At 36.6% G+C, this 25954-nt stretch overlaps 1 protein-coding gene across 7 annotated transcripts in view; it reads left to right on the top strand.

The window, feature by feature from the left end:
- Positions 1 to 25954, top strand: part of LOC127061364 (EGFR adapter protein-like) — a 187232-nt gene that overhangs the window by 83465 nt on the left and 77813 nt on the right. For 3 of the 7 annotated variants that reach the window (XM_050988135.1, XM_050988134.1, XM_050988142.1), the window contains one exon: positions 23001 to 23070. In XM_050988135.1, coding sequence (XP_050844092.1) covers positions 23001 to 23070 — 70 coding nt within the window. Of the gene's footprint in view, positions 1 to 21862; positions 22053 to 22282; positions 22447 to 22995; positions 23071 to 25954 lie in introns of those variants that run through there. The other 4 variants (XM_050988136.1, XM_050988138.1, XM_050988141.1 and 1 more) reach the window with 2 other exon arrangements.

The raw sequence follows: 25954 nt of genomic DNA, 5'->3' as shown, positions 1-25954 counted from the left end.
GTACAGGCGTCAGAATCAAATCTCATGCGTCTCAGAAGGGCTGTAAAGCTATGCCGGATGAAAAGCTGAAAAATCTTTAATAACCTGAGCTTTAAGATATGCCTCATTTCTATACACTCTTATTCAGCTTGTTAAACGTAAGTAACGAGAGCCAGAAAGAAAATAATTTGTTACAATTTCGCTTGACCTATTTATTTCGAGTATCGATGCAATGACGACTGTATGTACCTACTTAAACGTTTACACTAAAATTTATTTCTAAAAAAAAAATGAAGATGATAAAAATTCTTTTGAAACAGTAGAGTAAGTGTTAAGTACTTACGTAAATCGTTTATAGTAATGCATCCACTCCGAGACGATAACTAGGTAGAAGATCTAATTTTCATCTACATGATGAACACAAAGAACACGTAATTGCGAGGACACATACACGCGCGTTCAGTGACCCGTCTTCGAGACGATGAAACATCATTGACGACAACGTAAGCGTAATTGGATGTCAAGAGAGCCATTGAAGCCGCTACTCCATTTGCTAATTACTTTAATGACCTTTCAAGTATGAGATCATTCGGCGGAATAATGACACTCGTTTCGAACTTTCTCTCGTAGAGAGTGTTGTAGTATCAACAAAGAACATCGGTATTATACGTCGTCGACCTTGATCGAGGTCACTTTATAACGATTGCTTACATCGCAGTAAATATATTCATTATTACACTTTTGTTCTTTGAGATACTACACATTTCCATATATTTTCTCATTCTAAATTAACGAATTTAAATTAAAATCAAAACACAATTCATTTTAACTAGTTCTTCTCTTTAATTGGAAATCTGAGCCATTGAAAAAACTCGTGTAATTAAATTTATTTAATTTCCTCGGAATGTCTATATAGAAATTTTATTAAATTTATTTTGATCTCTAGTTAACAAACCGTGATTATTATAGACGTAGTCAGGATATATCTAACTTACAAAGTAATTTGAAGTTAGCTCGAACTAACGAGAAATAAGAGATTTAAATATGGATGAAAAAATTCTTATTTATGTTGGACTTTAATCTATTTAAAAAAACAAGAGACTAGTAAAGAAAATATGAAATAATATTTAGAAAAAGGAAGAAAAAGTAGATTTCTCCGAATGAAACTTTTATCTTTAAACGTCGTACTTTATTCGAACGATTTTGTGATATCAAATGTGACTGTCGAAACGAAGAAAGAAGATAAGCCGCCTGAATTCGCGCTCTTCCGTTCGAAAGAAGATAGAAAGAGTAGGTAGAATACATCGTAGCGTGGATTTTTATAAACCCTTCGATGCGAGCCGAATTCGTCGGATCGGAACGACGGGAAGCGTCGAAATCAATACGACATAGAATTTCGTTTATCCGTTCTTTACACAAAACGCCATGTTTTTGATACGAGCACTGATCTCTTATAAAAGGTACACTGATATTTGACGAACGTTTTCAAATGCACCGACCAGTTTTTATTTAAATTTAAATATACAATACAATATATATATATATATATATATATATATATATATATATATATATGTAAGACATGAATATAGGTATGTAGGTAAATAAAAAAAAGAAGTGTGATTTTTGAATAAATCACAAAATGAATAAAAATGAATAAAAAATCAAGTTTAATGATTCAATATTCTTGAAGAAACTATACGAGCATATCCTAGAACGCATATGGTAACAAATTTCGTTACTTTACTTTGAATATCATAAGCGTACTCTGTACAACGACTAGGAACACGATCTAACGTGTAATAACGTAATATCGTGCAGCTGCCGCAACGTTCGTCTAATCCTACGAGCTTCTATCCATGATGTTACGTGCATAACAAGCTAGAACAAAGTGTACCGAATGATTGATTATAGCGTATAATTCCAAGTACACTCTTTCATCTTCATTTCGATTGAAAGTTATCACGAAGCATTTAGATGACAAGCACTTCGTTCGACGACGATTTGCATTGTCCATTTGAAACGATTTATTGTAATTCGACTGTACCACATAATAAAGATATCGTGAGACCGATAGTAGAGGGCCCACAAACGAAAGAGAGCAAGAAAGAGAGAGAGAGAGAGAGAGAGAGAGAGAAAGAGGGAATGAAAAGAAGGGAAGGGAAGAAGAGGAGGATACAGGATAAAGGGTGAGCCGAGTGGTTTCATAATAACATGACGGTAATTGAACGAGAGAGGCCCACATCCTAATTAGCCGGGATGATGACATTAAAAGAGCACTGTTATTATCAATTAGCTGCACCGATTGATACACGCGATCGAACCGACCAGCCGGACGCACATACATATAATATATGTATATATATATATATATATATATATGTATATATATATGTGTGTGTGTATATACACATAGATATATATATACATATGCTATATATGGTATACGTACCCATCTTATTCTCATGTTCAACGTTCGTTCTCGAACATCAATTTTATAAACGCGAGAGAAACTTTTCGGCGTTCTCTGTGAAAAGAATTAAGCCGATGCTACGCGGAATCGTCGTGGAATTTCGGTCCGTTGCGACGGCACCCGTCACCGCCCGAAGGGTCGTCGAACCTGCAAGAGGATTCTTCCGTTAATCCGTACACACTCGTACCCGCACATATATACTCGTATACTCCCTACCGTACAATTTTATTCATAGTCTAACTCATTACGCTCGATTAACTTTAACATTTTTTTCAAATATTCAAACGTACGAAATCCATTGCTCGTAAAATATAACGATTTTACTTTTATTCGAGAGTACGATTGAAATTATATTTTTATCGAACGATCACACACAAAAAGATAATTTGTTCATTAACTTTTCATACTACATAGGTGTATTCTCGTCATATTTTTCCAAATTGCATCAACTTTTTAATAATTCTACATAGATTGATAGGCTTTCAATTTTTAATCTTATCAAACGGACAATGCGCATATCTGAACTAAATGATTTTTATATTCTTTATAGATTCAATTCGACACAATTGATTTTTATCTTATCTCCCTTTATCTATTATACACTCCGACGAGTTTGCACCATTGCACATCACGAATCGGGATTAACCACCGATAGAAAATCTACACGATCGATTTTTCTAGGGAGAGAAAGAGGTAGACGAATAGATAGATAGAAAAAAGAGAGAGAGAGAGAGAGAGAAATAGAGAAGAAGAGAGGAAGAGGTGGGAGAGATTTAGACAGAAAGAGAAGTGGAGTTGTAGAAGAGTCGATCGACCGAACGATGGACATGCCTGAATAAAAGCTTGCCCCTGACAAACGAAAATCCGAGTTCCATTGATAGGCAAGTCGAAGAGTTCATAGATAGCGAACGGCTAGCGATGGTACAGCCATTAAACGAGGATCGCTGAATCCTAGAATCGTTTCGAAAGAATCATGCTTTGAATAATCGAAGTGTGTTCCGAGCCAATGCTGCTTCCGATCTCTTTTATCATCCGAACATACAAACTCTCTCTCTCTCTCTCTCTCTTTCTCTCTTTCTCTCTCTCTTTCTCTGTCTCTCTCTTACTCTTTCTATTTCTCTCTCTTCCTCTTTCTCTATGCTTTTTTTTTCTCGATTGATCGACGTAACAATGATCTCGAACGAGAGAATTCGAGGCGAGAGTCCCGTCGCAAAAATATTTTCTCCTTTTACCTAACGCTTTTCTATCCAACCGCACTAGTATGCGTTCTCGTTAACCCAGTTCTACGTTACTTTATACCCTCACATTTTAACCATAAACTATTCTAATCGCGATAGGTGAATCGATTCGATCGATAACTATTCGGTGATTTTCCGAGCGTATTTTCGATAAATCTTCGAGGAACTGTTCCCTTTTTCTTTTTTTCTTCTTTTATTTTCTACGAACGACATGATTCATTTTTATATTAAATTAATTCTATGTGATGTATAATCTTCTTTTTCTATTAATTTCACAACGTTTGCAACGTTTTCTTAGTAATTACATAAAATCGTTTCATTCCATCGATCAATTTCAAAATAATTATCAATAATAATATAAAACTATCGCGCATCAGTCGAACGAAGGAAGTTTAATTTGAAAGTGCACTTCGATGAACACAAATCTTCATCCTTTACCGATAGTAGATAAAATAGGAGCAAAGAGAAATAGAGGCAAAGTAAAAAGAGTCCAATATGGTCTATTCGACTACGGATACTCAAAAGTTTTCTACTTGGAGGAACTGTGTAACTCGGTTTCGTCGTAGGCGCAAGCTGTTCTTAAAAGCGAAGGAAAATCGAAGAAACGAAAGTATCTGACCTGGTAATGCTATCACTTTTTTCTTTTTCTCTTTCTGTTTCTCTTTCTCTCCCTCTTTTTCTCTCGTTTTTGCTTTTTCAGTTTATCCATCTGGTATTCGATTACTCTCGATAATCATCGCCAAGACGCGCGTACTTTCAAATAACGCCGATCGATTTTCCAGTAGAAAAACAGATTAGAAAGTTCCAAGTACTCGAAACGTGCATTTTCTCATCTATGATCAATTTTTCAACCCTAAATGTAATTACGTTCCTCGAAAATTACAACTTTATCCTTGGTAATAATACCTAGTGGAAGGATTCATTTTAACCCGGGAAACTATAACGATGGCTTTACGGTTCTCTTTTATCGAGAACGAAAAAGGGCTTATGGCGTGAATAGAGAGAAATTAATATGGCAACGGTCCGCCGCAAATCAGTTGCCGTATACGTGAGCCACGAAATAGAAAAAGCAATTAAATACTCCGGGAATATAACTACATATGTACATAGAGAAAGAGATGTCGTGCTAAAGTGTGTCCAGATAACCGTTTGCTAACACCCCAGTCGGTTACCAAGCTGGGGTATTTACGAGATAGAGGGTGAAACAGATAACCCACGTGAACCTTCTATCTTTCTCTTTTACACACCTGCAGGTGTGTCCTACCCTTACAAAATTAGCAATATGAGACCCTTAAAAGCGTTACGCACATTACACGCAAAGAACATAGGACTACAACGTAATTAGTGTTTTCTGCTAATTATTTCTGTTTCACATTTTGAAGATTTGTCTCGTTATGATAAATTCAAAAGAAATTTTAGAATGTAGAATTATAACTTTTTTTTACATATACATATAATAGATAAAAAATTGTAAAAATAGTGTATCATTTTATAAAGTGTATCATGTTCCAAAGAAAATCTCAATCTTTTCCAAATCAGGAAATGACGAATGTCGATCGTCATTATCTTTGGCGAACCTAATCCATTCAAGCTAATCTTTACCAACAAGTGTGTGATTACTGTCACCGTTCCTAAACTGAATCTAATTCTCCCGAAGAGCATTCCGTTCCGTAAAACTTCGTTCTTAAGCTAAACCAAATACTAATCGGTTCTAGATTCTAATCCGATCTGCTGCTCCCGATCGATCCGATCCTAACCAAACCACACTGATCCCTAGTTTATCTGGTCCTACTGGTCAATCTGTCGCCGCATCAACCGCCATAAAACGCAACACTATCAACTATAGTACATTATAAACCGCTATACTAAATATCGGATAATGTCCATCGCACAGAAAATATAATACCTATCTCTATTTATGAGATAGTTAAATAATCATAATCAATTTTTATATTTTATTCCATTTATATTCTTTTATATTTCGTATTATTTCTTTGTTATTTCTTATTAACAAACTTTGTTACTTAGTTAAATATCTACGCTCTGTAACTTTGAAAGCTTGTAGTACTACTAAAAACTTTTCTTTAGTAAGAAGAATAAAACACTTCTTTCCAACATTTAAAGATCTATCGTTATATTTTTTTTATGTAATGCATTCGTTTCTTTTTTTTTTTTTAGTTTTGCATTAATGCACATCAGAAAATATAAAACGATAAAATAAAAAACGGCACAATAATCGATCGAATAACCATTAAAATTGAAAGATTCAAGACGATAAATTCTTCATGGAAATTAGTCGAGCGTTCGAAACTTCTACGTTTCATCGTGGTAGCTCGAAGTTAAAGCGGAGCTCGAAAGTTCGATGTTGTACGAGGAAACCGGCATTTTCGATTCCCACGCGTGTCACTCATAGAACTTTGTTATATCTCGGAGATCGTCGTCATGGCTATCTAATTAAGGGATTTTCAAACAAAACTTTGAAGCTTTAAATCTTCAACTAAACTTTAATGCCTTGTTTCTGTTCTGAAACGTGTAAGTTTCATTGTCCAAATTAAGATCCTTCATCGATGGATTACATCTATTTGACAATATTAAATTAAAATAATAATAAAAAAAAAAGAAGAAAAATAAACGAAGAACTCTCTTTATTATGGTCGTGACTACAAACAAAGGAACGAACATGCACCAAAAAAATTTCAATTATCTTTGTCACCACCGAAGCAAGGACGACCATTCTTTGTACTTCCTTTCGGCGGAAAACTTTTTCCCCTTTTCTCCTTCTTAATTATTACTCACGTCGACTTATTCGTAAAAGTGAAAAAAAAAGAAAAAATATCAACATCAAAAGAGCGAAGAAGGCGTAGAAGTGAAGGAGAAAGGAACGGCGAAAGAGAGAAAAAGAGAGAAAAAGAGAGAGAGAGAGACAGACTTAAAGTCGAGTTTCTTAAACGCGAGGAAAGCAAAGACGGAACATGTACTTTGCACGCTATTAGTCGTTTGAGATTCACGAAGGTACAAAAACGTAACGTGCGCTGGTAAGCCTCATGAAAATCTCTAAAAGTTCCTTGAAAGCTTGGCGAGGCCTCTCAAACCAAAAGTAAAGCCATGTGTCGTTCGCGTCCTCTCCTCGCGCCGTCCTTTCTTTCCCTTTCCTTAATAAATATTCTTTGTCGCCAACCTCCGGTGAACTCGCTGTGGTTTTTCGACCGTCTCCAGAAAAACACTTCTTGAGAAGAAGTCTATTCGGAACTAACGTCGACCACGACTTCCTGTCTACGATATACATATATATTGTATATATATGTATGTACGTGTGTATGTGTAAATTTGTATAGCTACACATACAAAGACACATCTACGTGTGTGTATGCATATTACGAAAAATTTCAGGCGATCTATGAATATGTACGAGGTTGAATTGCTAGGCGACGAAATAATATATCTCTGAATATCGTCGCTCGTTAAGTCCTTGCACTCTGCATTTATTTCCTTCTCTTGTAACACCACGATTTAGTTGTACTAGGTTTTCCCAAGTGTAAACGTTTCGATCGATCGATACCTTTCAAAATATGCATACATCGTATCATTTCAATTTGATTCTATTTTTACACTAGTATGTATCGAGGAAAATATTTGTATTTGTGTATTAGCTATAATATATATTTGTGTATATGTATAACAGAAAGAAAATATGTATGACCTAAATAATGAATGTTCTAATTAAAAGATTGAATCGATCGATAATATTACAAACAAGGTTGGCCTGAAAACTCTAAACATGATCCACTTTTAAAAGCGTAATGATTTTCGATAAGCGAATGACAAACTGAGAGAGAGAGAGAGAGAAAGAGAGAGAGAAGAGATGAGTGAATGCCACTTGAACGGGACGAATTTATCGACGTAACACGATAGGGGCTGGCACAAAATACCCAACAGGTCGACGCGGTTCGGTAAATTCTTCATCGACCCTAAACAGATCGCGAGCTGTTTCGTTTCTCTGGGATGAGTAACAAGAGTGAGAGAGAAATGGAGAATCGAAGCAAGGGTGGCCCGATGAATAAATTTCGCGTGCGAATGGCTCAACGTGTTTGGCTGCATACGAAACGCGACGAAGAACGGAAGGGAGGAAGGAAAGAGGGATATTTGGTTGTACGTCGATGAGGGTTGCGGAGTCCAAAGGGGTGATGAGGGTTACCACGCCTCTTTCACGTATTCCTAACCACGTCTGGTGGTTTCCTTAAACAAACGAAAAGTTTGCCCGTTTTTTCTTCTTTTTTTTCTTCTTTTCCTTTTTCTTTCAAGAACGAGGGAGGTTCCGACATCCTTTCACGAAAGAAACTCGAATGGATTATTGAACCAATTTAAGAGAATACATTTTTTTGTAAGAAGCTTCGAATCTTCTTAAGAGAGTACAGTCTATAGATTGGTTAATTCGGTACTTTTGCGGCATTGAAATTTGTTGAAATTTAATAAAGCTCGGTTCTGGAATGACTTACAATTAATCGAATTAATCGATCGATATAAATACTTATCTATCTATTTTCGTAAACGAACGACAGAGTCTTTACGACAGAGATATTAGATGATGCAAGGAAAATTTTTAATTCCACTTTCCACGGTTAATAACAATCTCGACGAGTAACTTGAAGAGTTGAAAGTTTTTAAGGAAAGAAAGTAACGAGTTCAAAGTTATTTCATTCTTGAGCAATTCCATCCCCTTGTCCCACAAAACTTTATCCACGTCGGCCGTACCCAATTCGTAGTAAGTTCGTATCGGTAAGGCTCCAAGAGTCTCGGAGTGTTTCTTAATAATTCGTTGGCGTTAATTTTTAATTGATTTCTTCTTATTTTCAATGTCTACCGTCGACAATCATCCACTTTTCCCTCCTTCTTCTATCTCTTCTTAGCCATCTTCTCCTTCTCTTCTTTCTTTTCGTGTTCATCTCTTCGAGCGTTCGATCTCGATCCATCGAAAGTTCTCCTTGGACACTCTCAGTTCGAGAAGTAGGAAAAGATCCGTTTACAGCATCTTTGTAATTGGCAATAAGAATGGCTCCTTCGTTTAATTAAAGCGCTTCTCTGGCACTGACAAGAAGATAATTATTGAGATCGCTGTCGATCCTCCGACTTTGGCCAATTAACGGCCGTAACGATAAATCGCGAAATGTATATTGCATGAGAAAGTAAGCGTATCGCGATTCGCTTCCATTTTTACGGTTTTCAACTGTGAGGGCAAACAGAAATCGAAGCCGCACGATTACGCGCTGAAAATGGCAAAATAATTGCTATCCCTTTGAGAGGGAAACATTGAGTACGGCTTTTATATCTATAACACAAACACAAATTTTGTGATACGTTCAGCAGTTTTCTTGATATGTGAATATATATATTTTTCAACAAAAAAAATATATATACACATTATAGATGATATATAAAAATTATTTCGTTCAAAAGAAAAAATATGACGATTTTTTCTTTAATTTGTCTTTTCTTATATCTTCCAAAAGATTTCGATACCTTTCATTTGCGATATACATATTTCAAATGAAAAACTGTATTAAACTTAATGCGATCGTCTTCGACACGTCGTCGTAAGTGTGAACTATTCGTGCCATTGATTACTATCGTAGACACGGGACTCGAGAAATAAATCAATTCGCATATTTGCTTTGAATTTTCTTTTTTTGTTTTTCTCTACCAATGACAGATCGTTCCACTCCAATTACTCCAGCTTAAAGCGCTCGTTAATTAAAAGTTCGTGCTGAACCGGTAATAGCTCCGCATTATAAGAGCACTTCGCTGACAGCGGACAAATCAACGAGAAATAAAAGGAATTGAATTTTTGCGTCCGAATAAATGAATCCGTGAGTCACCATACGTGGATACCTATATGCGAAATAACCACGTTTACGTACAAAGCGAAACGCGGACGATCAAACGTACGATGAGTATCTATGTAAAATTACTTTCATATGGGAGCAAAATTTTTATTTAAACGAGTACGAAGATTATGATCGTTAAAACGCATTATCATGTACTGTGAAATTGTCATAACGAACGTATGTTAAAAAGAAAAGGAAAAATAAAAGCTGATACGTAGAAAAGCATAACGTAGGGGAAAAAAGAAAAGCAAAAAGTAACAAGAAAATCTGAACATAGTACTGGACTGTAAGCTAACAGTGAGATAATGTTCAGGTAGATACACGTGGTTCGTTAGCCAAATCCAAACGTGCGTCAAGCAAGAGAAAAAAAAAGTGGATTCGACGAATAGGTCGTGAGTCTCTTCGTTGTTCTCTTTCTCTCTCTTCTCCTCTTCCTCTTTTCGCTGCACTTGCGCGAGACGTACATACGTTACGGTCGACAAAGCGGATTAGCAACACGAAACGTGGGTGGAGTCCAATGAGGACGAAACCTGTATCACGTGCAGAAAGTATCGAGCTACTCTCGATACCCCTCCCAATGTGCAGACCAGCTTGCTGAGAGATTGAGAGAAAGAGAGAGAGAGAGAGAGAGAGAGAGAGAGAGAGAGAGAGAAGAAAAGAGAAAGAGAGAAAAAGAGGAGACAGAAATAAAACGAAAAAGAGACAAAGAAGAATCTCTGTAAAATGCGCAAGTACAAGTAGGAAATCATAGTGTGTGAGAGAGAATGAAATTACGATGGGAGGGAAATAGAAAGAGAGAGAGAGAGAGAGAGAGAAAGATAGAGGGATAGAGGACCACCTTCGTCCATTTACTCAAACCAATGCATACGTTACACCGTGGCTAGGTGATTCTCCAAGTTGGATTGTGGATTCAATTTCAGAGGCGTCCGGCCAGTTAGCCCACCCTCCACTCGAAGATTGCAAGGGTTACGGGTCGCTGAATATGAAATATGGTCCCGTTGACGGTCCACGGATGCGCTCTTCTCTACATTTCTCTCTCCTCTCTTCTCTTTCGAACGTTTCAAGCTAACTTTCACTTTTCAATTTTACAGATATTTTATTGTATTTCATTTCTTTCTCGAAAAGTATTCAATTTCTTTTCGTCAGTTCGATTCCTTGCTCGTTAGTTTGATCTATTTTCGTAAAATCGGTTTCTAAATCTCTAAGAGATGATTGCAAACGTCGTGCATTTTTGCTCTATCTAAACTTTGTTTGTAAAATGCAATAGAATAAAAGTAAAAGTAAAAGTAAGGAGTAAAAGTAGGAAAGAGCAATACCGTGCTCGTAACCTAACTCACGGATTTCAAGGAAAGTTTAAGAGAAGTCTGCCTTTCGTGTCATTGTGGTAAAATGCTAGAGTATTTTATTTCATTTTCTCATACTCGAGCGCTCTGACTCAGTTGCAGCAAAACTTTAACTAACAAATAACGAGATTAAAAGACGGGATTAACTCTATGGAAAAGATCTATCTATCTAGGTAGGTATAAGAAGAAAGTAATTCGATCTATCACGTGTAAGTTACAAATTAAAATATCGAATCTAACGAAATGAAATATGATTTAACAATTTCTCAGTCGAGAAAAAAGAAGAAATCTTGGCAATTCCAAAGTATAACGAAGTGTTAAAGGATTAATGGAATGTGATTGTTATGAACAATTCGTTTGATACGGTTCGAAAGCACGAAGGCAACTAACGATGCCTATAATGAATTCACCCTTCTCCCTTACCTCCTTCTACCGTTCCTTTTACTATTCACCAAAACACTACTACTTCCATCATCACCATCACCATCAGCATGGACGACTCGTTGGAAACGTTCACGAAGCAAGCTATTCCTTACTAACGCAGACTTGTTACGACTTAATTAATCGCAATAATTAAAAGGAAGGCGTAGGTAACGGAACCCAAGCGGGAGGTGCAGTCAGCTTCAGGCCCGCCGTTCTACGTTTGAATATGCAAAATCTCTCTTACGATGGGAGCCTGCACAGGCAAGAAAAGCCGATGTTGAGACGGGCCACCATCGTCGTACTTTGCTTTCTGTATACGTTCGTATATGTGCGTATGTGTGTGTGTGTGTATATATAAGTGTGTGAAGTTAGCTATACTTCGGTCGAAGGAAAAGGGCAGGAACTTCGATGTCAAGAGCATACCGTGATTCACGAGGGATTTCAAACGATAACAGTCGTGGTAGATGGGAAATAATAATAATAATAAGAGTTCAATATATAAGAATAAAAAGAATAAAAACAGGAAAAAGATACAAATTGAAAAATGATTTTTCTTTTCTTTTCTCTCTCTCTCTCTCTCTCTCTTTCTTTCTATTTCTCTTTTACTCTTTCTCTTTTCTCTTTTTCAATTTTCGTATCATCTTCAAAAGCGTGTCGTCTTATTATTCACGAGTTATAAAATGAGCAATGCAACGATGATTAATGAAAAATCCGTTACTGTGCCCTGTACGGTTGGAGAAATATAAATTAAAAGTATGATCCAAGTTGAGAAGGACAACAAACTTTCTGTATCTCTCTTCGAGCTGTTGTAACTTCTAAAAAGATTTTCTTCGTACCCGCTTTTGAGACGAGCCATAATCATTATGCACATCTTGAAAGAGCTCTTCACTTTTTAATAAAGAATTTATATAAACGATTTATAAAATCTCTATCATTTAGGAATTAGTTTCTTCTCTTTCTCTCTCTCTCTCTTCTTTTTTCCCTTTTAATATCAAACATGTTCAGCATTAAATTATAATCTACTTATCTTTTGATAAGAAAACATTGATTAGAACAAATTTCTTAGAATTTATTTAGGCCTTCATCAGACTTTATCATATACATAACAAATATAGCTACTCGTTGTATTTTGTTGGTGAATTACAGTTGATCGATCGGCCGTGTAAGCGATAATAGACGTAACGCGAATGACAGAAAAGTCGATCGTAGTGTTAAGCATGACGTGGTCCGTGACAGAGTGTACTGCCCGGTAGGGGGCAAGGAAAATGTCAATGGTCGTCGAGGGTTACGGCATGGCCACGGCCATGTTGGTTCATGGGGTTAATGGAATGGGGAGAGAGAAACGACGAGGGTAACGACGCGACGGGACCTCAGTGAACAATATGAATCGAACGACCGAGACTAATACCACGTTGTAAAGTTCAGTCTGCGAAGCTCTTGCTTTCGTTCTTGGTTCGAGGATTGCCCTATCAGAACTCATTCAATGTGTTCTGAAATTTACATATCGTTTACCTGCAAGCAATTTTCAGGTTGAATCGGTTTATGTGCTTTTACATATATGTATATATATGTATATATAAAATATATATAAAAGCACATAAACCGGTTTATATATTAAATATTAATATAAAAAATAATAATGTTAATTTAACTTTATATAATAAATTTGATTTGAAAATCTTTGATTTTAACAATTCTATTAATAATGCAAAATAGTCCATCGAACGAACTTTCTGATTTAAATATATGTTATTAACTACTTAAGCTTGTCGTTAATACTTGTTGATATGTTGTTAACTACTTTAACGATTAACTTTTTATTCGGTTATGTGCGAGAAAATAAATTATTTGTTTATAAATAAATTTAAAAATAATATTATAAACCATACTTGGAGATACCTATTACTGGGATCGTTGGCTTTTGAGGAAGTCTCGCGTTTCTTGCGATCTATATATAAAGCTACGTTATTACAAGTTAATGAACGGACGTTCAATCTCTCTCTGTCCGATGCAAATTAGCTGTGTGTGCAAAGTAATTTAGCTATAAGCATCGTAATGAGGTTAATTACTTTGATTTAACGACGTATCGTCGCGCCGTGCCTCGCCTTGGTACGATCTTCGATCGATACCGATTTTATCGAGTTGACATGCGCGCTTTGTACTTTTATTTTTCTTTTAAATTACATTCTCGAAAGATCTCAATTTATTAAAAAATAAATTAAATTTGTCTACGTCCAACTAAAATTAACTTACTGGATTGTAACTTATTTCTACTTAGATTATTTTAATTTCATTCTTGATCGATTTATGGTTAAACGAGATCCATATATTAAAAGAGTAAATGAATTTCGTTCTTGCATGAATTTCCGTGTAAATATTCTAAAAGGTAGATGATAATATTTTCAATATGTAAATACGGCTATATAATTTATATACATACATACATACATACATATATATATATATATATATGTAATACAAGGAGGCATTTTAATACGAATGTTCTGTCGAGCAAACGACGAGGACGAAGACGGTGAGCACGTAATTTAATGTACTCCGAGTGGCTTCAAGGAGGCGAGTCCTTCCTCCTTAAGTCACGACAATAATTAGGGAACCTTCTTATAATAAGAATGCCTTATAATAAGGGAAGCCTTCTCTTCCTACCCTTCGTCCTTTCAGCTTCCATCGTGTTTCCATTCCAATTTAGCACAATCGTGTAAAAGCAGCCAACTGGTAATGATTTTCACAAATAATTGTTGACGATCATAATTAAGTTTCGCTACAACGTAAATATATAAATGTGCATATCATTGTCGTTGCTCATTTATTATATACAGTTCCTTCTACTCCCTCTGCTTTCCTTTTCATTCTCTTATTTTCTCTCTCTCTCTCTCTCTCTCTCATTTTCTGTCTCTTTCTCTCTCTCTCTTTCTTTTCCTCCATCTCTCCCCTTTTTTCTTTCTCATCATATTCCTTTTTTCTTCTCAAACCCTTCGTCGCTCTTGGCCCTTTTAATCTTTCCCCTATTGCTTCCTACTTCTTTTAATTAATCGTTAAATCTCATTCCTTTCCATAATCGAGTACTATATTTCGAGTAAATGAGCCAATATAAAAAGATATTAATTTTGAAACACATGAATTTTTTTGGATCGCATAATACATAGAATTTTGTTCTTAAGTAGAAGATAATAATTCTCCTCTAGTTAAACTTCCCTTCGAATATTTATATGGGGTAAGAAATCGAGTACATTTACTGAACTACAAGGGGCGACAAAATATGTATGTGTCGTAAATATATGAGAAATACAAATCTTCCAGCTATATTCGTAGGAAGTTAGTATTAATAATTCAAATCATAACTGCCGTTGATGTCAGTATTTACTTTCGACTGAAGAAATGGCTCTGACACAGGGAAGTATGCTACGCAATCCAGATGAAAATTATTTAAACTACAACAAAGAAGAACGATTTAAATAATAACATTTAAATAATAACGAAGTTAATCGTTTTTCCTCTTTTTTCCTCTTATAAAAAAATATATTATTCACTTGGTTAATAAATTTTTGTACGAGGAATCCGTTATTTTGCTTTGAACGCAAATATTTCATAAACTTAAAAAGACGACCGATGAAAGTGTTCATACGACCCTTAAACCAGAAGCTTGAAAATGTTTCCAACGTCGCGGTATGTCTACTCTCCTGCCTGATTTATTACGTAGTCTCTGCATTCATTCCCTCTAGGTGGCCTTCACTCCTGTGTCATACGAGGGGTTGTCACGTAAAACATATTGGCACGTTATTAAATTCTTGTCTAATATGCCGGAATAATGGCCCTACAAGTTCTACTGAAAAATGAAAAAGTCTAACCAGTTTCATAAAATCATGAGAAATCGTGAAAATCGTTTAACCAGGATAATATTATGTAAAACGTTATATATAATTACGCGATTGTATTAATAATTCATGAATTTTGTTGATATAACTAACTAATTAATTCACTACAAGCAGAATTATAATTTAACAGTAGTCCGTTACGATATACGTTGAAACATGGAAACTCAGAATAATACGGTATTTCATACCATTATTATTACAGTCCAAATATACCCATATTCTCAGTAGTAGACGAAACTTACTTTTTTTTTTTAATCATTATAGTTTTATTCTACAATGGAAAATATCGATATACGCTACTCAGCGGTAATGTTTATGCGTATCGAGACTAATGATATCACTGTTCTCATTGCATTGTTTATTGAAAACTTTAATTTAACTCTATACAGTAAAAGATAATTCGAAAAGAGCGAAAACTCGCGCCATTTTAGAAGAGAAAATCATAATATTACGATACGAAATTGTATTTCCTTAATGGATCACGCAATAGTTTCCGTTCTTGAACTCGAATGATTCATACCATGCGCCGGACAAATTAATGTCCCTGCTGTCAACGGACAATGTAGTTCAAACATCCGGAAGTTAATAGCATGCCGATAACCCTCGACTGTCCTGTCTCTACTTAGAGGACTACCGATGCATGCCAACGTCACGCATCCATGATTAATCTCTTTTGCAACGAAATGCATTTTATAATCGACCCCTTTGTACAGCCTAATTGACATCCTAATCGATCCCGTTTCAAACGGGACGAACGAGTTTCGTCAAAAAATTCCATCGACTTCGTTCGTTACGAACGAATCGATCGACATCGTTTTTCTTTTTTCTATTTCGTTTTCTCTTTTTCTCGTGTAATTCGTTATCGTCGATAGCAAAATTAAAAGGTGTGGGAGGATCTTCTCCAAGTCTATGAAATTTCATGGAAATCTGTTCTAATTCTCTAAAAAGGAACGTTAATCAATGCAACCTCATTCTTCACTTCTCGATTTGATTGAATCTTATTCATGATCGAGTGAGTCACTCGAGTTCTCAGACAAACACTTCTCTCGATCCTGTCGGGGAGAACAAATAAAGCGTGAAAGGCAAGAACCAACATTTCGATGGTCGTAGTCATTCGAAGAGAAGAGAAGAGAAAAGAAGAAAAGAGATGCTTTTGTAGACGCATCAATCGGTCGATGACTGCTCCGTTACGCTCTATTACGATAGCAAATAGCGTTGGCGTTTAAAGTCAAAGCTCTCTCACAAGTTCTTGTCTTTTAAAGAGACATACGTCTCTCCAGCGATTTCTACATCTAAGCGTTCATAAATCATATATGATAATATTATTATGCAATTTTTCGATTCATGCCGATATATTTTTATTCATTATCAACTTAATGATTATTACATAGTATGCTCTCTGTATTCGTTTTTTTAACACCCAGTATATATATATATATATATATATATATATATATATATATATATATATATATAAATGTTCAAGAAGGTAATAACCATTGATAAAAAGCTATGTATCGAAACCTACTAGTTTACTCCATCATATAGGATCCATCATACAGTTTCATATCGTATCCACCTTATCCACATCCCATATTCCTCTTCTTCGACAAATCACGTTCGTTCGTAACGTAACAAGAAGGTATGTATCACGGGGGTGGTCTATGAGCACCGCGAAAGCAACACATAGAAAGGTGGAATGTAAAATTTCGAAGCTTATCTGTCATCCAGCGAGGTTACATCCACCGATGCGGAAATCCATCTCCATTAGAGGTCGCTGGCTTATTCCCATGGCAACCTGGTCCCCACGGGCTAGCCCCGTAAGGTTATCTATTATCCTTGAAAATGTACAACCACAAGGATAAGGCGTAAACATATGTGTATAACGAAACGTGTATGTGTAACTATGTACATAGATGTATACGTGGGTGTGTATAGAAGCGCGTGCATATCCCCTTGTAACGTTTAATACTTGCAGGCAGGAGGGCGTGCAATATCTGATACATCCGTTAATCGGATCTACTGCTGCTGCTGGTGCTGCGAGACAGAGACAGAGACAGAGACAGAGACAGATAGACAGAGACAAAGAGGAGAGAGAGAAAGACAGACAGATAGAGAGAGAGAGAGAGAGAGAGAGAGAGAGAGAGAAGATAGCAAAGTGTGTGGAATCCACAGAATACTTCGAAAAGTATGCAAACGAGGCGAGGCACAGGGATTTACGTCAAATGTCCGTAGGAGCCGCTGTAAAAATAGATTTACACGGAAACGAGATACGCGAGAGATCGACCAATCGAACCGTTTTATTTATTAGCTCTCTTGTACCTTCGTGATCGTTGACCACCGCGAACTACCAAGTGAAACTCGCAAAAGCCTCCAATCGTTTCTACGTCGCGATGATATATTATAAAACGTTGTTCGAGTGTTGAAAATTTACAGTTACATCGATAAACAATGAACGCCATTCGATAGAATCTGATTTGCAAATCTCGTCGATGCTCTCTCTCTCTCTTTCTCGCTCTCAAGGATTTGAATGCGGTAAATCTTCGTAGTTCGTTACTATTCCTGTAATGGAAATGTGCGGTTTTCTTCGTTCTTTATTTATAATTGCGAAAAGATAAAAAATGAAATTTTGTTTCATTTTCTTTTATCTATTCCAATTTTTATAGAAATGTATGTTAGTCTTCTCAGATATCGACACTGTAAAAATATAAAATAACGTGATCGTGAAGAAACGATTTTCACAGAAAAATTATCAACGAAAAATTATCCACGTATTAAAATTATAATCAATAGAAACTGAGCGGAAACAGCGGAAAGAAAAAACTCAAAGTCGGATCACGTCGCGTTTACGTTATTAAAACGTTTTTATTTCATTTCGCGTAAACGATACGATCGTTGCGTTTGTATTTTTCTAGAAATTTATTTGCCGTACTCGTCGTATGTACCTTCAACATGATTTAATGTCAATACGAATCTATAGATATATATCGCTGTTTTATCGATAAAACGTGGGAACTTTCCTGGTTCGAAACGTTTCGTTCGATATTTCAAAATTAGAATAAAGTTTCACTCTCGAATCGATCGAAACTTCGATCCGATCGATCACAAGTATCTCACAAGAAATTCGATAAATAATTCAACATTCGAATGTTTATAAAACGAGCTGCCGTACCTTTACGGGAAAAAATCTTTCAACAATTTTTATCTACGAAATGGTCTCCGAAAATTTCACCCTAACATACTTTTACATCAATAAACAAGAAAAATATTCAGGTGGTACCATTTTAATACTACATCCTGTATATCCCAGAGCCTTGTAAAATTCACGTTCCCTCTATTTCTATGTTTCTTCTTTCTCTTCTTCGCGTGGTTTTGCATTGTATAATTTGAGCGACTTCCCAACACGTCCGGATACTCGCGACGATCTTTTCGCGATGCTCATAACGTTAATACTCGTAGGAAATGCGTATTCACCGCATTTTCTCGCTCGCGTCTACCTACTTCCTGTAACACAAAAAGTATAGAAGAAAGAGAGAGAAAAAAAGAAGAAAAAAAAAACAAGTAAAACGGGAGTGGTTGAAAGGAAGGCCCTATTCTCGAACGCATTAAAGCGAACTTCATACGCGGAGAGCCGACGGAACGAGTGGTTTCGTTACGTCTCGTGTGCGTTTTCCCTTCCGCAGTTTTCTCTCTGTCTCTTTCCATCTCTCTCTCTCTCTCTCTCTCTCTCTCTCTCTCTCTCTCTCTCTCTCTCTCTCTCTCTCTCTCTCTCTCTCATGGTATGAACACGACGTGAAAGGAAAAGCCCGTATAACTTTCACTTACGCTCGTTGGTTATTTTCCGCTGAAAAACGAAACTGCGGCCAGACATTGAATCTCACTGGCCATTCAAGGTTATCGCAGCTGATAAAGCGTTTATGCCACTTCGAATGCGGAAAAGAGAGATCAGCTCGAACTACCGTATATTTCCTATGTCTATTACATCAAATTGAATGAGATACTTTTCAAATTGTGCGTACGCTTTTTCGCTTTTACTTCATTCTCTTGTTTGCCTACGATCTATTATGCATTAGCCGCCGATGGTTGATTCAGATTCCATTTAAACGTATAGCAAGTATTCGTTCTTTGATCTTATCGATAATAAAGTAATGAAATTTTATCCACGTTTTAGATAAAACTTATGGGTCTATAAACGAAGCAAAAGATTATAGGATCGTTTTAAATTGATTTATTAATAAACGTTGACCTATTGTTATAAGAGATAATGCCTCGAGGATGTAAAGTCATACGGACTAGAATCGTTTCATTTAATTGATTTTCTCGCATTCCGCTTCGATGATCCGAGCTTTTCAGAAGTAGAATTTACGAGCAGCTTTAGGGTGAACGCTCGGAAGGTATATTCCAGATTTCAAAGGTCTTTAAGATTGCCTTCGACCATTAGTTGATCAGTGAATTACCGATCAACCATTGAATCGTTTTCTCTCTCGATCCTAAAACCCGCTTTCATGCGATTTTCAGATGCACTCCGCTCTGAATGAGAATATTTGAATAGCCAACTTGGCCGTACCAAATCCGCCTGATAAATTCTCGACCGAATCGAAGTTAACGTAGTTTTCGGTGCTTGGAATTCACGGGCACTCGTTAGAAGTGCCCACGGAATCGCTCGAGCGTTTCGAAAATTATAACTTTTGTCTTCTCTCACGCTTATACGCTCATTCCGTAGGAAACTGGTTAGTTGTTGTAGTTTAACCAGTTAATTGAGTAAGAAGCAACTTTTTTTGTTTAGTTCCGAAATTTACAAAAGTTTAGTTTTAGTTTCGAAATTAACAAAACAACGATAAAGTTTCTAAGGGAGGGTTAATAAAAGATATAGAAGAATACTTGAATATAGAGAATTTCTAATGATTACAAGAAAGTTTATGGAAATAATTTATAAATTCGTAGATAACGATAGTGCAGGCCGTTTAGCCATTCACATTAAATTAAAATTCTCTCTTGGTAACTCCCCCGATAGTAATGATCTTCGAATGATATTTTGTATATCATTGTGACTCACCGATAATCACAATGCTCGTAACCATCCCTTTTACGATCCATTCTCAAGGATTTTATGAGACGGGATTCTTCGATAAAACGATTTTACGAACTTCGAATATAATATATACTTTCATGTCTACCCCTATGTAACATATGATTTGTTGAGCGAACTCGAAGGATTCATTTCTACGAACATTTTCTTTTTTATCGAATGTTATTATTAATAAAACGATTTACATATAAAGAAAATTATATTAAAATCGAAACAATTCGTTATAAATTTTCTATATTCTTTTGAAATCAACAAAATCGTTTATCCGCTTGATTAACATCTTCAGAAAGGAAAAAACGAAAAGAACGTAGTTCTGCAAGTCATCATCGAAGAATCTCTCTCCGTCCAGAAAGCCAATTCGTATCTCGGTTAACTCGCGTGAACCGCCAGCATCCTAAGTGAGAGAAACGGTAAAGAGCCGATGCAGTCGCCTGCAGACGACAAACCAATTAATTTCTCATTTCAATTCGTTCGACTCTCTCGTTGAACGAGATTCAGGTAGAAACGACGACGATTCTCCGCGTCTTCCTGTCCGGACGCGCACAATCATCGACCACTTGCAGCGAGAGAAGACGGAATAGGGAATGGAGAGGATAACTGTAAGAGAGACAGAGAGAAAGAGAGAAAAAAAGACTAAATCGAGCGAGTGTCAGTTTATGCAGATGTGGGTGAGCAGTGAAGCAAATGGGTAAAGGGAGAAGAACGACACGTACTGAGGGATGAGTGAAAAACAAAAAAAAAAAGAAGAAAAAAAAGAGAATTTTAGCGATGTTGCCTGGAAGAAAAAATATTCTACCATGCTCATCTCTATTTCATGGATCTTTCGACAGAAATACTAGCCTCTGTTGAGTAATAAAGATTACAAATATGTTCCTACAATGTTTAATGTCTATTACATTGAAACGCGTCGTATTTTTAAAATATTATCTTATCTTTTGTGTCGTTTATCAAACTTGCTATTACTTATTCGAAACTATATGAAAATGAAATTTCGTGATACATTTTCCGAATCAGTATCTTCATTGATAATCTTGGTAACGTCTGTCTGGTGTTACTGTATTATTACAGTAACAGTATCATTAAAATCTGTTTTTACGATTTCCTGACATCTAATCTACTTCTAACGATGAACTTTACGATGTATTCCATAACTAACTTCCACCTTCGAGAAATATCCTGTTACATCTTTTAAAGGTGATAGTCGATAGGAAAGCACGTACACGACCGGAGTCCTATCCAGAAGGCTTTCCGATCACGTCAAGAGCCCATTCGGGGTTGTAACCGATGCATTTAATGCTCGTACACACCAACCGTACTACCAATGATTCTCTTTCTCTCTCTCTCTCTCTCTCTCTCTCTCTTTCGCCCTTTTTATCTCTCTCCTTCTCTATTCTCTTACTCTTTCTCTTCTCATCTCCTTCCTCACTCCTTTCTATCTTCGTCTACGTCGATTCTCCCTTCCGACGCGACTCACTCAGCAATTTTTTAATCACCCTCGGTGAACAAAGCTAGCAACACACTACGGGTGCCCCCGAAACGAGCCGAGAACTCTTCTTTTCGTCTCGAACGTCGCTCTGACGGTTTCTAGCTCAATAGCAGTCTTATTGGAGAACGTCGTGATCGTACTATGACATTGCTAACAACGAGCCTACACCATGGGTGTCCTTTCTCTTTAAAATAGAAGAGGATATTAGACTTTTTCATTTGAAAAAAAGTGACTCTTACGTTACAAGTAGGTATAATTATATCGTTGATCTTTTGTTATACTTTATGTAGATACATCGATGTTAAGGAGATCGATGTTGAAACAATGAATTGTAAGGTATATTTACGTACACGTAATAGATATTCTACTCTTTCTATTTCCGTTTCTTTTTACCTTTGTCTTCGTTTCATACCGTACACCGACAACATTTTCATTCTCACGGCTCACTTTGCCAACTTTTCAATTTTCGAAATTAGACGACCGCTCGAAAAGCTTCTACTTCCACGATACTACCTTTTCTCCCACGTTGAGAAGTCACCCCTTCTTTCTACTCTATCTTCCCTTTTTCTTTCTCCACGTCCAAACAATGGCAAACTCGAAGGAAGAACAACGCCGCCGTGGCTTTGTCTCCGAGCGCCCGGTACGTATTTTTTTTTCTTCTTATTTTTTTATTTTTTAATTCCTTTTTTATTCCTTTTCCTTTCTTTTTTTATTTTTATTTATTTATTTTAAACGAACATCACGTAGAGAAGTTCCCTTCTTTTCTCCAATTCTTTCGTTTATTCTCGGATAAGAAGAAAACTCCTATCCGATTTTTATTAAATTGACTTTCGAATTCGATTCACGTTTTAATTATTTCAGAAAACAGTCGAAAAACTCGAACGTAATCATTTTAGTCGATATTTAATTCGGCATTTATTCGAACGCCAGAGAAATTAATTTCTACCAATGAGAGAGAAGCTCGCCGTTGAATAGACAGTTGACAAAAGACAGAGAATAATACGTTTCACCTCGAATAACAGGCGTCCGTTCGGTAATCGAATCTCCGATCCTCCGCATATTTGCATGGCACACTCTCTCGTTGGAAACGATGTTATTCCATCTCGAGCAATTAAATCGATCGAATACATTAATTAATTCTCGCACGCACACTTCGAGCGCCTATATGACGTCGTCCGTTTTGTTTCAGTACAGCGATCGGTCCACGCCTGTTCTCCTGATAGTCTCGCTTGCGGGGATCAAAGTATGCAGTCCAGATGGAAAAGTGAGTACGGATCAGAAATATATAAGTACATCATATCTACATCGTGATCGTAAATTTAACACATGCGTTAAAACGATCCCAACGAAAATTTCTTATGACAAGAAAACTGTAACTCGATCGATTTCATACGTGTTTATGATAATTCGTTTAAGATCGTAGCATAATTTTTTATTGCGATGATAAAAAAAGAAAAAGAGAGAAAGAGAGAGAAAGACGAAGACGGAGACAGAGATAGACAGACACGTTCAAGAAACGAGATAGAAAAGGAAGCCAATAGCTGTCGTGCTAGCTTTCGTGTGTCGCTTCCCTTGGATTTCAGAGTGTAAAGAATGAGGGAGAGAGATAGAGAGAGAGAAAATCGACGTTGTCTATCTTTGAACGCGTTCGCGAAATACGACAAACACAAAGAAACTCGGCCAACCTGTTCCAAACGGGACAACATCGTGCGACGATATACAGTGTCATATAAAATACATTCAAACATGCGAACCTTCTCGTACGTGCGTATATGTGTCCTGTTTTTGCACGTTTCACGTAGTAAGCCGAATGGAGTATAGATATATGTTGAAAAGAGAAAGAAAGAGTGAGAAGACCGCACGGTGCTTTTTACGCCAGCTTTTAGTTTTTTAGAATGTTTCACGAGCGTTTTACGCCCCTGAGATATATTTGTCACTAGGATATTACGCGCACGAAATGCGACTTGTCTTTATCTTTCTCTTTCATACACATACGTTCGTTCTTTTTTTATTTCTCTTTCTCTCTCTCTCTCCCTCTCTCTCTCTCTCTCTCTCTCTCTCTGTCTGTCTTGAAAACGAAGTTCATTTGCGAATTCTTCCGCATTACGTGAGCTTTTTAAAAGACTTTCTCTGTCCGTAATTACTGGTCAGCTAACGCTTCAAACGCCGTCTGAAAGATCTGTTCCTTTTCTTTTTCTTCTTCATTTTTCTTTTTATTTATTCCTCGTTTCAAAATGTTCTGTTGTGCATTATTTCGAAACTATTTATGAAACGTCGTGTATCGATCGTTATAATACAAAAAACGGGGTTAACGTCGCCATTGTATGACATGCACGAAGCTTACCTTATTAATTTTAGTGATGATATTAATTAAACTAATTGCTACGGTACGCTAGGGAGGGAAGATAGGCCGTGCTCGATAACACGTACACAGAAACTCGATGATCCCTCCTTCTCTCTTCCGTTCTCGTTTCAACGAATCTCTTTCGTCGAACAGGACCACGCGATTGTGCCGCGTATAACATCAAAGATAAATTCTCGTCGAATATCGTCTCTCCCTACGGACTGCAATTAATCGTGCGCACTCTCTCGTTCGTAATTATTATTCGTGTAATCAAATGTTTCGGCCGATTTAACAGCCATTCGATTGTGAGAGAGAGAGAGAAAAAGAGAGGAAAAGCAGGCGGATAGATATGACCAAAAAAATGCTAAAAATTGATTGTATGGAGATGTGAGATATGGAAAAGAAAAATAAAGAGAGGAAAGAGGAAACAGAAAAATACCAAACATTTTTCTGCTCTTTTCAAAAAGGTATTCGCTAATAGGGTTTAATTTCTATAGTGGAACAGTTAATCTTTAAAGCGTTAATTTATTTGCATTGCTGAAATGAAATTTCAAAACGAACAATAAAATCTCTGATTGAATTTGATACAATAAAATATTTTTCTTCGAACGAAAGAACAAATATACGGTAGAAAAATAAATATATTTATAATGTATTGTAGTAAAGAAGTTAGAAGATATGTAAATCACGAAACGTTAAAATAAACATCGAAGATCGTAAATAAAAATCTTATAAAATCGAAACGTCGATAAGATAGATTGGATCGTCGCGTTGACGGCTTCGATGCCGAGACTTGTTCGGCAAGGGTTGCGAACCCTACGTCTCTCGAGACTTTCGGTTTTCTCAGTGATTGGCACCATGAGCGAATCCACGAGGCGGAGACTAATGCGGCATGGATCTCTCCTATATCGCTGTCATCTTGATTGATAATCTCCTTCTCTGTTTTTCTCTCTCTCTCTATCTATCTATCTCTATCTCTCTTCGATCAACTCTCTCATCGCACAACCTTCGAAAACCTTCTGCTACTATTCCAAAGCGAGTAAACATTGCTTCCGGACACGGAGGTGGTATCAAAGTTTAAGAAGTCTTTTCATGTCGAACGTCGACTCAAAACGAGAAGGAAAGAAATTCCCGGAGGCAACTTTAGTTAAGGAGGGTTTCCGCACTTAACGGTACCTAAAACTATTTCGTTGTTGCTCCTACCTAAAATCTGAATTATTCAATTATCTCTCCTTTGCCGAATCGATTTGAAGTAGGTACGAAAAACGTTCGTGAATATTAGATAACTCTATATATCCAAATGGGTAATACTGATCGATAAGGAGATGAACAAAGTTATGACTTGAAAATGCAGGAAAAAAGAAATAAATAGATATCATGCCTTCTCAAATATAAAAATATGTCCGAAGGAATGGAGTTCGCGAGCTTTCGAAAAATGTCAAAACGGTCCCGAAGCTACTTTACCTTTTAATGAGAAAAAAATCGTTGCACTTTCGACGTTGATAAATTGTACATGCACGATACATAGGGTCGTTATGGAATGACGTATGACACATGACGTCGTATATATCAGTGACGTCGATTCGATAAAAGAGAGATAGAAGGAATGGAGAGAACAAGGGCTGGGAGTCGTTCGTAATTCGATGAGGACGGAAAGCATCGACTCTCGCGTTGCACGTCGCATGAAAGACGTGGACCGTAGATTTCTCTCTTCGATTCCCCTTGCTTCTCTTTCTTTCTCTTCTCTTTCCTCCCTTCATCCCTTTCTCTCTCTCTCTCTCTCTCTCTCTCTTTCTTTTTCTTT

Source organism: Vespula vulgaris, chromosome 2 (genome assembly GCF_905475345.1).
Source record: "Vespula vulgaris chromosome 2, iyVesVulg1.1, whole genome shotgun sequence".
Classification (NCBI taxonomy): domain Eukaryota; kingdom Metazoa; phylum Arthropoda; class Insecta; order Hymenoptera; family Vespidae; genus Vespula; species Vespula vulgaris.
The sequence above is the reverse complement of the archived record's forward strand: the minus strand, read 5'-3'. Positions and strand labels throughout refer to the sequence as shown.